We start from the raw sequence: 18,066 nt of genomic DNA, 5'->3' as shown, positions 1-18,066 counted from the left end.
AGGGGAAAAGCGAGCTTCTCTGGGTGTTTCAGGGGTAATGATTAGAAGGGAACCTCTACTCCCATTATAACAGATTGAGACTTGTGTTTTCATTTTAATTGTCAGAGGGTTTCAGCCATTCCCCCTCTGTAACAACTTGTAACTTTTCCAGAGGTATCAGTTTGGCTCTGTTGCTAATAAACTAGCAAGCACACTCACCAGGACCAGAGATCATGGGGTCAAAACCGACCCTAGCTCAGGTGCATATGCCCCACTCCAGATCAGCATTGCATTGAAGATCCAAACCACTTTCGCAGATGGAAAAGACCCCGAGGCACCATTAAATAAGAAAGACAGTTCACCTAGCATGCCCGTCAGAACACTTCTCTCATCCCAACATGGGTCAAAGTTAAAAGAACAACTGGACATTCGCTGCAACTTTGTGGGATCTTGCTGTGCACAACATGACAAGAACATGGGCTGCCTCAAAATAAAAACAGTCGCCCCCACTGTGAAGCAATCCACGCGATGTGCATCTTAATTTTGCTCGCAGTTATCAAGCGATTTGCGCTCTTAAACAGTTCGGGGGAAGTCATGGCACATCAGATTCACCAGGTCTTGCTTCAATAAAGAATTCATTCAACATGCTGATGAACTGTTCATGGAGCAACCCTAAGAACAAATCCAGTGGGGAATTCAGAAAAAAAAACGCACATCTCCAGACAGCAGAGTGCATATGGAACTTTCTACCATGTGGAGCAGTTGATGCAAATAGTAGAGATGCATTTAAAGGCGCATATATGAGGGAGAAAGGAACAGGTTAAACTGATAAGAGATGAAGAGGGCAGAAGGACACTCTAGTGCACCAATGTCTCAAATGGCCTATTTCTATACTTTACATTTGCTGTAAAGATTCTGGTCTCTGCCTATCTAAAAGCTAGTGCCCTTTCATTTCAGATCTGTCAAATGATGATTCACTCGTCCTGTGCATCAACTGGGTCTACTTTGGACTACCAGTTATTACAATGATCAACCTGGTAATTCTTCCCAGCCCTCATGTTGATGCAATAATGCCAATGGAACATCTCACACTCGCTAGCACAATGCAGGCACAAACATCATGAATGCCACTGTTTTGCTGCAGGCTGACAAAGGCTGCAGACTGCCTCAAGCTGCTTCCTCAACCAGTTCCAGAAGGAATGCAATTCTCTACGTTATTCTGCACCATGTACAGATTATTTACCTAAAAACATCTTTTGTTAAAGCAAGCAGCATTATTTGATTATACGGATGGCATTAAGACCTTAAGTAGTGCTGTATATTGCAAAAGTCATCAGGGAATTAAAAAAAAGGGAAGACGAGACTGTTAGGAGGCACATGGTGAAAGGGACAGGTTTATAAAATTATCATGCCGAAACAGAAACATTGCACGAGATTCCCAAAACACTGCTAAAGATATAATGGAATGAAAATAGTATGTGGGACTACATTAGTCTTAACAGAGCATCACGATTAGAAAAGGAATCAACAGTCTCTTCAATTACCACAGATAGAGGCACCTTCCATTTTAAATTTCTACAAAAAAAAGAAAAAGAAAATTGAAGATTGCATTCTTCCTCCCCTACCAGGTTTAAAAAAATATCCACTATGAAGTCAATTTAAAGAGCCCTGCAAACATGGAGTTACGTGACATCACAATCAATGATATCTTTCTATCGCTATCAGGGATGATCACAGCACCTAAGGTCCGCAAAAATAGAAAGCAGATCTTTATCTGATGTGGGGAGACTCGCTGTAATTAATTAGATGAAAGCAGACCTAAGACATTAAGAATACCAAAGATAGGATTCTGTTTTTAGGCACAAAACTGGATTCTATATGTGAAGCATTTTGCTCTCTCTGTCCCAGAATAGTGATCACAAACTGTCACACTGAAGAACAAGCCACAAACCTGTGCAGTTAATATCTCCAACTGTCACTCGGAAAGTGAAATTGGGTTGGTGGGCTTGGCCCTCAGCTTTCAGCAAATCATACACCGGTGTCTTTCCAATCCTTGTTCCATACTCCTGCAGTAAACTAATAGGCGTCTTCCCAGGGTTTGAGGCCAGCATTTGCTCAATACTGTGTGAAAAAGAACAGAAAGAAACTATTACTGATTTTGGAAATAAGTGCTTCTAAACCAATTTCTTCCTGGTATCTGTCCTACATTTGCTCATTCCATTCTGAATTTGTGCCCTGTGCTCAGCTGCCACCTTCTGTCTGGAAGATATTGTGACCATCCTGTTAAGTATGATATATTCATTCAAGGTCCCTTTTCAAACCCTCACTGAGAGGCCAAAAAGTCCAAGTTGATTGTTATAACTCATGCCCTAGAGCAAGGGTTACTCATGTCACTCTCCTCTGCACCTTCTGGTGTATGCAATATTCCAGCTCGCATTTTACTGGAGCAATGCACAGATGAAGACATAACTTGGTGATATACCAAACACAGCAGTTGTATGAAATGACTGAACATCACATCACCTCTAGAACTGCTGATGCTGGAGAATCTGAGATAACAAGGTGCAGAGCTGGATAAACACAGCAGGTCAAGCAGCATCAGAGGAGCGGGAAAGCTGACGGTTCAGGTCAGGACTCATTTTCTGAAGAAGGGTCCGTACCCGAAACGTCAGCTTTCCTGCTCCTCTGATGCCGCTTGGCCTGCTGCGTTCATCCAGCTCTACACCTTGTTACAGCACCGCTAGATTTCTTTTAATTTCCTCTTGACAAATTCTACCCCGGTCCTGAATTTGTGCCTCCTAGCTTCACTCCCACTTTGCAATACCTTGCACTTGGTTCAACAGAAATACACTTGTTATTGGTGAGGGGTCATTGCACTCGACAAGGCTGAGATGTTGGCACAAAATGCACAACAGATGCTTCGAAACAAATCTGCACCCCATGTTTCAAGTGACACTTGGTGTTCCTTTAATTCACTGCATTCAAAGCTCCTGTCATTTTACTTACAAACTCTCTGCCCAAATTTCTATTCAGTTAGTCTGTACTTTGGGCTGATCTGCAGGAGTAAGCAGATACAAGATTATCAATACTATGAAGCTGGGGTTTTAAACGTACAGCAGATTAATCCAAAAGGATCTTTACAATGAGTTGCTCACAGCAAAATGTCCCAAGGAAGGCACTGCATTACATGGTAAGGTTTTAGCTACTGAGTGAAAGCACAAGTTAAAATGGAAGTGGCCAAAACCATAGTCAAAAAGGTAAGTATTGAGATAGCTTCTGAATGCAGGGAGAAACTTAGCAAGGTAGAGGTGGTTTAGGCAGAGGATTCTAGGGTGCAAGAGGCTTGATAGTGGAAGACTTTGTGACCATAGGCAGCAATTTCCAAGCCATAACTTACTTGGCAAACCACTTTACTAAAAAGCCAAAGAATTTAGGCACAAGCACAGGCTCAGCTTAACAACCCTAACCCTGTACCCTCCTTATTTGTTCAGAACTATGGGTAGATGTTTACCGATTAAACCAATACAGTCACAAACCAAATCCTGGTTTTTCTGGTGTCATCCAGCCAGGGATATCCTAATCTTGAAGCAATTGCTTGCTTGGTTATTTGGAGCCAAGTGAAATGTTCCCATTGTTTAATGGTAAAGCCACAATGCCACTCACGAGACCGGTCAATTAACTGCAGTCTACAATAAACGGTTTTGCATAACAACCTAATGTTAGGAGAAATGATATTTTGGAAGCATTTTGATGTAAACCTGTGTTTATGTCCTTCTAACTTGCCTGCTTTAAATATATGGAAGATGGGTGCATGTGTGTCTAGCAGTCTTTTCTATGCAAATTGTTGATGCCTCATCCAAATAAATATTTCTTTTTGGACCTAATGAATCTTTACGGCTCCACACAAAAAGTTAGCATTCAAAGAGAAAAGGCAAATGGAGTATTGACCTTTATTTTAAAGGGAACAGTGTAAAATGGCAGGGGGGGGGGGGGTGGATTCAGTTCTAAAACTTGCCACAGCCTTGGAATACTGAGGTGTTTTGGGCCCTTTATCTAAGGAAAGATGAACTGGTATTAGAGGCAGTCCAGAGAAAGGTTCATGTGGCTGACACCAGGTATGGAGGGACTGTCATAATGAGAAGAAGTTGAGTAGGGTGGGCCTGAACTTGTTTGAGCTTAGAAGAATGAGAGGCAATCTTATTGAAAGAAGCAAGATGGTTAGGGCTTGACAGGGTCAGTGTGAGCAGGTTGATTTCACTTGTGGGAGGGTTCAGGAACACAGGCATAATCTCAGAATGTGGTGTCCACAGAGACGAGGAGGAATTTCTTTTCTAGAGGGTAGTGAATCAATGGAATTCTTTACTGCAGAGGGCTGTCAAGGCTGAGTTCCTAAGTATATTCAAGGCTGAGATAGACAGATTTTTAAGCTACAGAACAAGAGAGATTTGGGAGTCATCACCCATGAACCACAAAGAACCAGGTTCAGCAAGTAATAGGGAAGTCAAATGGAATGTCATGCCTTCATTTCAAAGGAGCTTGGGAAGAGTGGGACTAGGGTTTGAGCTCGATAATTAGCCATGATCATAATGAATGGCAGAGCAGACTCAAGGAGCTGAATAGCCTACTCCTGCTCCTATCTTCATCTTTGATATAAATAGGGAGGTCTTGCAAAACTAGATATGGCAATAATCAGACCACAGCTGGAATACTGTGAACGGTTTTGGTCCCTTTATCTGCAAAGATAAACTGGCAATGGAGACAGTCCAGAGAAAGTTCACTTGGCTGATCCTGGGTATGGAGGGATGGTCTTATGCCTAGAAGTTGAGTAGGTTGAGCCTGTACTCATTGGAATTTAGAAGAATGAGAGGTGACCTTATTGAAATGTACAAGATTCTTGGGTAGGGCGGGGGGGAAAGCTTGACAGGGTTGATGCAGAGAGGTTGATTCCCCTTGTGGAGAGTCTACGACCAAGCAACATAATCTCAGAATAAGGGGTTGCACATTCAAAGAAGAGACAAGTAGGAATTTCTTCTCTTAGAGGGAAGTGAATCTGTTGCATTCTTTATTGCAGCTGTTGAGGCTGAGTCACCAACTACATTCAGAGCTGAGGTGGACAGATTTTTAATCAGTAAAGAAATCAAGGGTTATGGGGATCAGGCATGCTCTCATCGAATGCCAGACTTAATGGCTTCAGCAACTGAATTTTGCTTCTACATTTTAAGATTTTATTTGTGTGCCAGGTGTGGCTCAGTTGGTAGCACATTTGCCTCTAAGTTCTGGATTTGTTATCCATGTTAAGAGCACAAAAATCCAAAGAACAGAAATAGGAATGGACCATCACAGCACCAGGGACCAGAGTTCGATTCCACCCTTGGGCAACTGTCTGTATGGAGACTGCACATTCTCCCAGTGTCTGTGTGGGTTTCCTCCAGGTGCTCCAGTTTCCTTCCACAGTTCAAAGGTGACACAAAGGTTATACGTCCAACAGGTTTATTTAAAATCACAAGCCTTCAGAGAATTGCTCCTTTGTCAGGTTGACTCCACTTGATGAAGGGGCAGCACTCTGAAAGCTTATGATTTTAAGTAAGCCTGTTGAACTATAACCTGGTGTCACGTGACTTCTGACTTTGTCCACCCCAGTCCAACACTAGCATCTCCACATCATGGCTACCAGTCCAACAATGTGCAGGTTGGGTGCCTTGGCCAAGCTAAATTGCCCATAGTGTCTACAGACATGCAAGTGAAGTGAATTAGCTCTGGGAAATGCAAGGTTACAGGAACATGGTGGGGGTGGGATGCTCTCCAGAGGGTCTGTGCGGACTCGCTGGGCCGAACAGCCTGCTTCGACACCATAGGGCTTCTATGATTCTGTAAGGCCCATCAACCTTAAACATGATCATAGCTGATTTCAGGCTTGAATTCCACTTTTCCAGGAAGGACATTGTCAGACATACCTGGATCCACTTAAAGTAAATCTGCCCTCTTAGATAGCCAGGCATGGTGCAACGGCACTATTTCGAAAATAAGGAGAGTAAGATCCTTTGTGACAACTATTTTGTCCCTCAAATTAGATGCTCTGAGATCACAGTCACATACTTGGAAGTGCCTGCGAACTGTCTGTAGCTTCCTACCTCACAAATGGGGCTGCACTTCGAAAGTCTCGCAAAGCGCACTGGGAGGTCCCGAAAATGGGAAAGGCTATATACAAATGTAACTCAAAGCAGACGGGTTTCTGCTACTGCAGCTCAAGCAGTGAATGAACAGGGAGGAAACAAAAGAACTTCCAATTCTAAAACCCGGATATCCTCCGGCTCGCTCTATACCTGGGACAGCTGGAAGTCTTCTTGGCTGCAGCAGCGGCCCGATCCTCCGTCATCCCAGATGACAGTGCCGGCGATCGTGGCTCAGACGGCGGCGGCTCCGACTCCTGCTGCTCGGTCCCTGCATAAGCACCAACGCCGTTCGCCACTGCGCAGGCGCATCGGCTTTTGCTGCCACCACTTCCGGTTCAGCGGTCAAGGCCCAAAAAGCGCGCTAAAGATCCAACTGGCTCAAAATGGCAGCGGAGCGCCTGGGCACGAGGGAAGATATTACTACCAAAGTACACAACAGGTTTTTTTTAAAAAAAGATACAAAGACTTGGTAGAATTTATTAATTAGAATGAGTTTGCAAACATTCTTGCTGTTATATCTCTTTAGAGGAAATATGATAATCACAAAGTAACCAGCACGTAGAACTTGTGATTAGCAGCAATTGTGCAGCTTAATCTGAAGCATGTACTGCAAGGGAATATGGCTGTACTTTCCTGTAACAATAGTTGCTGAACTTTTATGGCATTTGCGTCATACAAATGCCAGGCAATGACCATCTTCAAGAAGACGACTGACAATCTAAACACCCCTTGACATTCAGTGCTGTTACCATCAGTGAATTCCCCACTTGTCAACATGGTTGTAGTGATTATTGACAAGAAACCCAACTGGACTTGTCACATAAATGCTGGCTACAAAAGAGCAGGTCAGAGGCAAAGAATACTGCAGCAATTAACTCCTCCCGATTCCACCCCCCGCCCCCAAAGCCTGTCCACCATCTGCCTAGCACAAGTCGAGAGTGTGATGGAATACTCCCCACTTGTCTGGATGGGTGCAGCTCCAACAGCACTGAAGAGGCTTGACACCGTCCAGGACAAAACAGCCCACCACTGGCACAGCATCCACTCCCTCTGGCATTCAGTAGCAGCAGTGTGTACCACATACAAGATGCATTGCAGAATTCAACAAAGATCCTCAGACAGCACCTTCCAATCACAACCAGTTCCATCCAGAAGGACAAGGGCAGAAGATACGTGGGAACACTGCAATCTGCTAGTTCCTCTTCAAGCCGTTTACTATCCTGATTTGGAAAGATATTCGCTGTTCCTTCACTGTTACTGGGTCAAAATTCCTTGAATTCCTTCCCTAAGGGCATTGTGGGTCAACCTACAGCACAAGGACTGTAGTGTTTCTCAAGAGCAACTAGGGATGAGCAATAAAAATGCTAGCCAGCCAGTGATGTCCACATCCCACAAGTGAAGAAAATAAAATGTCTTGAGCAAAACAGAATGTACATTTGGTTTACTAGTCCTGCAGAGAGTTTGGCAACCTTGATTTAAGCAAATGTTGTATCACAACAGTAGATTAATCTACTTTTAAAATCATCTGATCAGTCCAAAAGCACAAGATTCAAAAATAATTATTGTCTCTATGCTGGCTCCTTGATTTCTTTAAAGTATAATATTTGGCGAAGTTTGAGATTGACAGATTTGCATCCCACTTACGCACAGCTAAAATAAAATTATACAATTGTTTTTGGGAGATTTGGGGAGAATAAACCAAATACTGGCAACAGTCCAGCTGATGGCAAATATGTCAAATTTCAATGCCAGACGATGGTAAGGAAACAGCAAAATGTACAACAGTTTAAGAGTATAGGTTCAGAAGAAAAGAAATGAATTATGTTTGTATTTTTTAAAAATGTGTAAATGATTGTTAGCTAGCCTTCAGTAGAAGGCAAGCTGGCCAGATCCTGCCCCTGGTGTATCAATTCTGAGTGAAGCCTGTTGTATTGCCAAGAAGTGACGTTAAAAAAAATTGCAACGTGTGTACAGGGACTGCTTGTCCCAAAATAAGTTGTGATACTTTCCAGTCAACACTGCTTTAAAACTTTGGTCATCTTATAACCCTTCATCTCAGGGAATTGCAGTTTTCTGGCTGGCAGGTTGAAGAGAATACCTGCAGCAGCTAAGTTTGCCACTTAAACCTTCATCTACATACTGCTTCAACTCCTAAAATTCCAATGTATGTTGGAGTCTTGACACATCTAGTATGAATATTAGGAATTCAGGTAGTCACACCCTGGATTTTGTGGAATATAATGGTATAATCAATGATAAAAGGTGAATAAAGACTTGTATTCCATACCCACAGTTCAGAGATGACATTTAACTTGACAATATTATATCCAACATTAAATTCATTTTTATTTGCAATACTAAATGCAAGTAACAAAATAAAGCAAAGAAAACCACATCAGAAAGAACTGTCCTGATAATAGACAAGCAACTAAACATTTCCTGAAGTCAACAATATTACTTCAGCGGGTCTTTGAAATAAGTGGTTCCAGGAATAAAGCTAGAAAATGGGAGGGAAATAGCCTCCCTTCAGTCATAGAGAACTTTCCAAAAACTGTACTATCCAATATGACTCCCCCACCCCACCCCACCCCACTAGTTTCATCTACACAGCAGAAGTGGGGGGCATATTTTCCTTGGAGCTTGGTAAGATCTGATCTGTGCATTTTTGTAGCTTGCAAAGTGCACATCTGACCTGTGTAATAGCAAATGTCATTTTTTTTTTGTCTTCACACCAGAATCTGGCTTATATTCATTAGAAAAATATCTCATCATCTCATAAAACCTCTATAACATTGATATAAAGAAAACAAATGTGGAATGAAAAAAACAAAGCACATTGAGATCTTGTTGCAGCTCTATAAAACTTTGGTTAGACCGCACTTGGAATACTGCGTCCAGTTCTGGTCACCCTATTATAGGAAAGATGTGGATGCTTTGCAGAGGGTTCAGAGGAGGTTTACCAGGATGCTGCCTGGACTGGAGGGCTTACCTTATGAAGAGAGGTTGACTGAGCTCGGTCTCTTTTCATTGGAGAAAAGGAAGAGGAGAGGGGACCTAATTGAGGTATACAAGATAATGAGAGGCATAAATAGAGTTGATAGCCAGAGACTATTTCCCAGGGCAGAAATGGCTAGCACGAGGGGTCATAGTTTTAAGCTGGTTGGAGGAAAGTATAGAGGGGATGTCAGAAGCGGGTTCTTTACACAGAGTTGAGAGAGCATGGAATGCGTTGCCAGCAGCAGTTGTGGAAGCAAGGTCATTGGGGTCATTTAAGAGACTGCTGGACATGCATATGGTCACAGAAATTTGAGGGTGCATACATGAGGATCAATGGTCAGCACAACATTGTGGGCTGAAGGGCCTGTTCTGTGCTGTACTGTTCTATGTTCTATCATCCTGTGATAATGGGAACTGCAGATGCTGGAGAATCCAAGATAACAAAGTGTGGAGCTGGAGGAACACAGCAGGCCAAGCAGCATCTCAGGAGCACAAAAGCTGATGTTTCAGGCCTAGACCCTTCATCAGAAAAGGGGGATGGGGAGAGGGTTCTGGAATAAATAGGGAGAGAGGGAGAGGCGGACCAAAGATGGAGAGAAAAGAAGATAGGTAGAGAGGACAGTATAGGTGGGGAGGTAGGAAGGGGATAGGTCAGTCCAGGGAAGACGGACAGGTCAAGGAGGCAGGATGAGGTTAGTAGGTAGGAAATGGAGGTGCGGCTTGAGGTGGGAGGAAGGGATGGGTGAGAGGAAGAACAGGTTAGGGAGGCAGAGACAGGCTGAGCTGGTTGTGGGATGTGGTGGGGGAGGGGAGATTTTGAAGCTGGTGAAGTCCACATTGATACCATTGGGCTGCAGGGTTCCCAAGCGGAATATGAGTTGCTGTTCCTGCGACCTTCGGGTGGCATCATTGTGGCACTGCAGGAGGCCCATGATGGACATGTCATCTAAAGAATGGGAGGGGGAGTTAAAATGGTTTGCGACTGGGAGGTGAAGTTGTTTAATGCGAACCGAGCGGAGGTGTTCTGCAAAGCGGTCCCCAAGCCTCCGCTTGGTTTCCCCAATGTAGAGGAAGCCACACCGGGTACAGTGGATACAGTATACCACATTGCCAGATGTGCAGGTGAACATCTGCTTGAGAGTGAAAGAACTGCAGATGCTGTAAATCAGGAACAACAATAACAACAACAACGTTTTATGGAAAGGCTCAGCAGGTCTGACAGCATCTGTGAAGGAAAAATCAGAGTTAATGTTTCAGGTTCGGTAACACTTCCTCAGAAAGAACCTGAAACGTTAACTCTGTTTTTTCCCTTCACAGATGCTGCCAGACGTGCTGAGCCTTTCCAGCAACTTTGCAGAAGTCTTTATTTCCTTTTGTAACTGATAATACCATTACAATCCATAAAAGCTCAAACGACTGGCTACATTAATTCAAAGTGATCCTAGTATTCATACCAAATAAAGTCACAGAGTCATACAGCACAAACACCCTTCGGTCCAACTCGTCCACACCGACCATGTTCCCAAACTAAACTAGTCCTACTTGCCTGTGTTTGACCTATATCCCTCCAAACCCTTTCTGTTCACATTTTAATCCAAATGTTTTAAAATGTTGTAACTGTACCTGCACCCACCACTTCCTCTGGCAGTTAATTCTACACATGAACCACTGTAAAACAAGTAGCTGCTCATATCCTTTTTAAAAAAAACTCTTCACACCTTAAAAATATGCCCCCTAGTTTTGAACTCCCCCAAATAGGGAAAAGACCCTTGCTATTTACCTTATCTATGCCCTTTATGATTTTATAAACCTTAATAGGTCCCAAACCTATCTAGCCTCTCCATATAACTCAAACCTTCCATTCCCTGCAACATCCTAGTAAATCTTTTCTGAACATCTCCAGTTAGATAATATCCTTCCTATAGAAGGGTGACTAGAACTGCACACAGTACTGCAGAAGAGGCTTAACCAACATTCTGTACTACTTCAACGTGATGTCCCACTCCTGTATTCAAACATCTGAACAATGAAGACAAGTGTGCTAAACACTGTCTTAACCACTGCCTCTACCTGTGTTTCAAAGAATTATGTATCTTTTATGATTTTGAGGAAACTGCTGCACCCCACCATATGTCAAAATATCCTTCCTTGATGAAAGGTCACAACCTGAAACATTCAGTGGAATTTTCATTTCTGAGGTTGTGTAGTTGAGTTTGAAAAACAGGAGGGACTTGCACTTGGGACCAGGCAGATTTACCCACTCAATTATGGTCTTTTAAGCTTGTCACTTGTTCATGCATGGGTGTGTCAAGACCCTTAAACAACCTTGGAATTTTAAGAGTTGGAGCAGTATGTAGATGAAAGTTTAAGTGAAATATTTGGCACATGCAGGTATTTATTCACCCTGTCAGCCAGGAAATTGCTGAACCCCTTGATACCTCAAGTACTTGAAAACGAGAATGTGATTTCTAAAAAAAAGTGAAGGCATTGTTTAACTGGGAGTCAACTGGACTTGCAACGAATTAAGATACAGGTAACAAGTACTGAATAACCAAACGTACAAAGAACAGAATGTGGGAGAGGGCCCTTGAGATGCAGTAGTAGTGTCCCCACCTCTGGGCAAGGAGGCATGGGTTCATCTGGGTAATAATAATTCTGAACAGGTTAATTGAAAAATATTTAGAATGTGAGACACCAGCCAGGAGTGCATTGGAGTAATTGAAACCCATGACAGTGACTTCCACCTGAATTGATTCAATTACTATTGCCAGACCAAAATATCAACTGTCTTTCTGATGGCCACAAAAGAAATGACAATAAGCACCACAGTTTTTTTTTTAAACTAGGCTGAAAACATGAAAAATATTGGTCCAAAACATCAACTTTATTTATGAAATTTACAACACTATATAAAAGTAAATAGGCGAGCACATATAAAATTTACAAAAGAATGCAACAGTTCTTCAGAAAAGCTGAGGTATGTTCAAATGGATGCTGTGTACAATTTTGTTTTAGTCTGCGGTAAAACAGAATAAGTGTCGGCTTCAACAATTCCAAGTTGGTGACAACCAGTGATTACAAAAATTAATGTTTTGTGTTAATTTCAAAGTTGCTTTGCTGCATCCCACTTGCAAGTCCTACACTACAACAATGACTACACTTCCAAACATCTTCATTGGCTGCAAATAGTTTTGGGATATCCAGACTTTGTGGAAAATGCTATGTAATCCGAGTCTTTCTTTACACAATGGATCTGAAAGATGACAAGTCTTCCGTCCCAGCTATTTTACACATCTGGCTCCTTGATATTCTTTTAGGGACAGAAATCTGCTGACCTTACCTGGTCTGGCCTTTGTGTGACCGCAGAATGACAGCAATGTGGTTGACACTTAACTGCCCCGTGAAATGGCCAAGCAAGCCACTCCATTCAAAGGTAATTGGGGAGGAGTAATAAATGCTGGCCTCGCCAATTAAAAAACCTCATGAAATTGTAAAAACAAGGCAGATTTTCCTCTCCATCTAGCACTGCATTGTCAGAGTATGCCTGACAATGCAGATAGGATTTTGGAGGAAGTGCACGTGGTATTTTGAAGATTCTACGTCAAGAATTTAAGATTATGGACTGATTGTGGAGGTTTATGGGCTGCCAGTCAAATTAACTTTTTCTAATTCATTCATGGGAGGAAGGTATCACTGGCTAGGCCAGCATTTGTTGCTCATCCCTAATTGCCCAGAGGTCAGTTAAGAGTCAACTACATTGCTGTGGGTCTGGAGTCACATGTAGGCCAGACCAGGTAAGGATGGCAGTTTCCTTCCCTAAAGGACATCAGTGAACCAGATGGGTTTTTTTACCCCAACAATCAATAATGGATTCATGGTCATCATTAGAATCTTCATTTCAGATTAGTACTGAATTCAAATTCCACCATCTGCTATGGTGGGATTTGAACCTAGGTCTCCATATCACCTGGTTCTTTGGATTAACAGTCCAGCGATAATGCTACCAGGTTATCGCTTCCCCATTAATATTCATAAACTTCAGTTCAATACCCCAAAGATATGAATTTGCAGACGAAGCACAGTAAGCTTGATGCTTGCCTTTCATTTGTGTTTGAGGTCCAAATCTCTTACTGATGGGTGAAAATCTTCTCCTCACTACCAACGTTTAAGTTACAGGGGCCATATGTTAACTTGGTCAGTCACAGTTCTGGTCTTTAATGGACCCATGGTAAAGCAGTCCTCAGTCGTCTCTTTTGGTAAATTGGAAACTTTTCATACTTTTACAGTTGGGAGATGGTCAGAGATTGCAGCCAAGACACATTATTGAAACAGAACAGAGGAAGCTTTGCTCTACATTTTACTGTGCTGCCCTGGGAGTGCTTGATGTTGAGTAATGGGTGCTCTAGATTGAAAGAAAATAGTTCGTACCCACAGCACTAACAAACTTTGACAATACAAATTCACCCAGGAAAGAAATATTTTGTTCTAATTCGCTTCCACAATAATGAATTTTAAAGGCCTATTTGGCAAAAATTAAAAGTATTTTTACAAAATCCAGCTACATTTAAACAGCTACATAGAGCGACATATATAAAAAAGGTTACCACAGTCTAACACAATATTGTAACACTTAACGTCACAGAGAACGGAGCAACCATGTTATATTTTCTTCTTTTGTCAAGGACAATGACTTAAGGAATTTGGTTCCTTTAACATTACCAAACATTCATTTTTAACCTTCATTTTGAGAATGTTAGTATTGCTAGGCAGTGTGGTGCAGGCATGAAACAGTCAACAGAAACTAGTTCAGATATTAAAAATTGCTATACACTTTCTAGTTTGAACCTCTCCTTAATACAAGGAACTCAGGGGACTTTAAAAAAAGTTACATATTCCATTGTTGTAGAACATTTGTTTGAAAGGACTCCTTCACTACCACCTAACTTCAGCTTGTTTCTAAATTAAGATTCAGAATTGATACTTCAATACCATTTTTCCCTTGATTCACTTCACTTCACACAAAAAGACTTATGAAAGCTAACCTGCACCTGCCTTTGCCCCCCTGTCCCTATTTATTTCCATTTTGTGCTCAACATCCTCACATTTTAGGAAAACATGGGAGAGCATGCTTATGATGGGTGTTCTAAAAATGTGAGTTGTTATTCAACAAAGCAAATGACCAACAACATCTCAGCCTTGCTTCACCTGGTCAGATTTTCTCTATTGTCAATTGAATATGAAGTATCAGATGACATGAGGTGATGCACATGATTCCTTAGAACAACCAAACCTAGATGCATCCATCTTCTCTCTCTGCCATTTTAATTTTGTTGCAAATTTAATATTAGGGACACTTGAGACTCCTGAGTAAATGGTAAACCCTCTGGCCTCATTTCAGCATGAAGAGAGCTTCTGGATGCAATTAAATTCAGAAATGAAAAGTAGGATTTTTGGCACAGTTGAAACAGAAAATAGCTGTAATCCAATTCCTTGCCTGGATATTAATTATCTTCAAAACTAATTTTGGGCAGCCTTGTTTTATTAGTATAGGAAGATCAAACAAAAAAAAAGAAGGAGCAGACCAAATGGGGAGAGTCTGAGTGTGGAACTGAGGTAGATCGGCTTTGACCTTACTGAAATGGTGAAGCAGGCTTGATAAAACTAATTGGCATATTCATGGTCCTAAATCTTCTGAAAAGACAAAGAATCTAGCTTAAAAATACAAAATCAACATTACTCATAGGGGGTAAAAATTCTCACTGTTTTTAAAAGGAATCCATTTGAACTAATCCAGAAGAAATAAAAAAAAGGACAGCAGATTTCCCAGATGCATTTTAGGTTGTCGGAGAGCTCATCTTATGGTGGTCAAAGATCAAGAGGGGTACTGCAACCCCTGAAGGCCTTTTACACTTTTCTAAAGAAAAAGATCGATAAGGCTATGTTGATTTTTCCCTGGTTGTGCCATGGACCTACATTGGATTAGTCCATGTTTATGGGCAAAGTACTGCAGTACTTTGCCGTTGACTTTTGCAGATGGCTGACCTGATCTTACCAGCTGCCATGAAGTCAGGTACACTAATACTACCACAAGTCCTCTTTATATAACTGGCAAGAATAGAATAATGGTTCATTTCATTTCTGCTTGACCACCCTGTGTACAGAGATGTTAAATTCATGAACAAAATGCTTTACAAAAGGCCAAGGGGAAATTTAATATAAAAACAGAATATTAGGGATGTTGGAAATCAGAGTTCAAAACAAAAACAGGTCTGGCAGCATCTGAGGAGAGAGAAAAAAGGTAATTGTCGAGTTGAATAATGGAGTCATATTTGACTCCATTTAACTCAATTTCTTTTTTCACACATGCTGCTGGACCTGCTGAGTGTTTCCAGCACTTTTATAGGAGTTTTCTTTAAATTTAGGGTTTTGATAGTGAACAAAGATTGAGACAAGAGGTCATAATTTATTTTTAAAAATGGACATGGTCTTGTGATGCACTGGATAGTATCGCTACCTTGAGATCAGAGCGCCAGGTTTTTTTGACCACAGAAGGTGTTTGCATCATGGTCAAAACAGGTTTATTATCAACCTGCAAATCCTCCCAATCCACCTATGGCCTTTCTGGTCAGCCAGAACTCTACAGCAGCTGCATACAACAGTGTTAAAAGACTCCACACAAAAGGTTCTTGGCACAGACCGTACTCTATGACAAACATTCTACAATTGTTCTGAGGAAATGCTAATGATCTATTTTAAGATTGTCACTGAGGAGCAAGTGAGGAAAATGGTTCCGATAAATTTCTTTGCTCTGGTGTTGTTCACAAAGAGTGGAATTTCTTTACTACTGGAAGTAATTGACAGTGAGAGAGACCATTGCACCTCAGAAAGGAAAATTGAATCAGTACTTGAAGCCAAGGTAGATGCAGAGCTGCAGGCAAAGTGAACAAGGCAGTGGAATTAATATTGAATTATTCTAAAGAGCCATTCTAAAGATGGGCTGAATTGCAGGGTTGTAAACATCTAATGATTTGTGCAACTCTAGCAGAAGAGGATTCCAGTCTGGACATGAACGTATTCTGCATTGGTTTTTCTTCTTCTTTTAAATATATTCGATTCAAATATACCTCTGAACACTTCAACTGAACCATTTTCATTAAGTTTTCTGTTTGAATTACCTTTCACCACCACTGCCATGTAAATAAAATTACTCTTGAGAATGGACTTACAGTGTCACTTTGTTTCAAAAGTATTGTGTACATTCAAATCAGTTCACATTCCTATGGTAACAAAAAGGAAGATGAAATAAAAACAAAATATAGAAAAATATTAATTTATTTTGTACCTCCGAGCTTGTGCAACTGAACTGACCTGTGAATAAGATTAAAGAAATTCAGGAACGACAATCATAGATGACAACATAACTGCAGCACAAGTAGGGCCATTGGAAGTGGTGACAAGGATAGCCAAATACTAGTGAAATCTATAGTCCCAAATTTAGCATCTACTAATGATAATCTATACATAGTTGATTGATCCTTCCTTAATCTAGGCTTTAACCTATATTGGTTAACTTGCAATTTGTTTTGCAAAAATAAAGGTATAAATAGAATACAGTTGGTTTGATAGCCACTTATCAACTTGGTAAACCTTGGATCTCCAGGTTCAAGCAGTGTTAGTGTTATAGAATACTTGTAACAGTTACATTATTAGGGGAGTGGTTTCCAACTTGCATGGAACTCGGTTTTGGCTGATGTAAACTGAATGTAAAACTGTTAGTCACTAACAAAAAAAAAAGACATCCTTACCCTGAATGCTAAAGTAAACAAAGTCATGGGAAAAAAAAAATCAGCAGTGTGCCTCAGTATCAATTTAAAACAATCTGCTGTGATGCAGTGAATCACGTCCTGCCCGAGTCAACAACTTTGGGTTTAAATCCCACTCCAGGACTTGATAACCACCAAAGATCAGTTCAGAGTACAGCCAAACATATTGGGCATTGACCTGTGACCGCTTTCACGATACACCAGTTGCAGGCAGCAAGGACGAGAACAAAGGAGATTTTTGATCAATCATGTGATGAAAGGGAAAGTGGAGTCTCTCCCATCTCTGTTCAAAGCTCCAGACTGCAACATACAAGTAAAAGTCTTGCCATAGCAACTGAGACTCTGAACTGTAACACACATTTTATCATCATTAATTTTCCTTTTAATGGCAGTTAGGATGCCCGAGTTTTTGATCCAACCTATCGCTTTGATTTGGTGCCTGGAAAGTAGACAAGCAGTCTGTGGTTAGTCAGTGTATTTGTGCTGATTTTTAAATAGAACTACATCACCACAAAACAATGCACTTTTTTGGTGACACTATTACTCAGTTTGACATTGAGCAAAGTAATTTAGGTGAGTGAGTGAGATTCAGCTTATCCATTGAAAATGCAACAGAGACAGTTTGCATTTCAGCAAGTGTACCTTTAAGTGGCAGACCCCAGATTTATTAAATTGGAGTTATTGCACATGCTATTGAACTCCATTTGCTGAATTTTTTTTATTTACAGTGGAGGTTCTGCGTGTTACATGGGAGGAGGGAAATAATGTAGTGTTTCTTCCTGCCCTCCTTCACACTTTAGTTGGACAAGGGACTAAAGCTTAGAATGTTAAAAAAAAAATTGTAATCCTGCTCAGGAACCACCTTAAACCAAAAATCAAAACACATTCACCTTACCCTACTAAATGTTCAACATCATTTCAAACAAGTGCTGTATTAGTACATTAATTTCATACCCAACACTAAATATTAGTGAGTTACCAGAATTTTCAGCATTGTAAGTCTCCATCTTCTGTCAGGAGATCTTGGTTCTGATGATTTTCCAATGATAACATTGAAGATTTTTCTGTTCATTTTCTGTAGTTTCCTCCTGAGG

At 41.1% G+C, this 18,066-nt stretch overlaps 1 protein-coding gene across 3 annotated transcripts in view; it reads right to left on the bottom strand.

The window, feature by feature from the left end:
- tarbp2 (TAR (HIV) RNA binding protein 2) overlaps nt 1-18,060 on the bottom strand; it is a 32,215-nt gene extending 14,155 nt beyond the window's left edge. For 2 of the 3 annotated variants that reach the window (XM_048523667.2, XM_048523669.2), the window contains exons 1-2: nt 6,303-6,450; nt 1,931-2,100 (exon numbers count right to left, since the gene is read on the bottom strand). In XM_048523667.2, coding sequence (XP_048379624.1) covers nt 1,931-2,100; nt 6,303-6,355 — 223 coding nt within the window. In that variant the 5' untranslated portion in view covers nt 6,356-6,450. Of the gene's footprint in view, nt 1-1,930; nt 2,101-6,302; nt 6,451-17,951 lie in introns of those variants that run through there. The other variant, XM_048523670.2, reaches the window with a different exon arrangement.
- Between the last annotated feature and the right edge of the window lie 6 nt (nt 18,061-18,066).

The sequence above is a fragment of the Stegostoma tigrinum genome, chromosome X, assembly GCF_030684315.1.
Source record: "Stegostoma tigrinum isolate sSteTig4 chromosome X, sSteTig4.hap1, whole genome shotgun sequence".
NCBI lineage: Eukaryota > Metazoa > Chordata > Chondrichthyes > Orectolobiformes > Stegostomatidae > Stegostoma > Stegostoma tigrinum.
The sequence above is the reverse complement of the archived record's forward strand: the minus strand, read 5'-3'. Positions and strand labels throughout refer to the sequence as shown.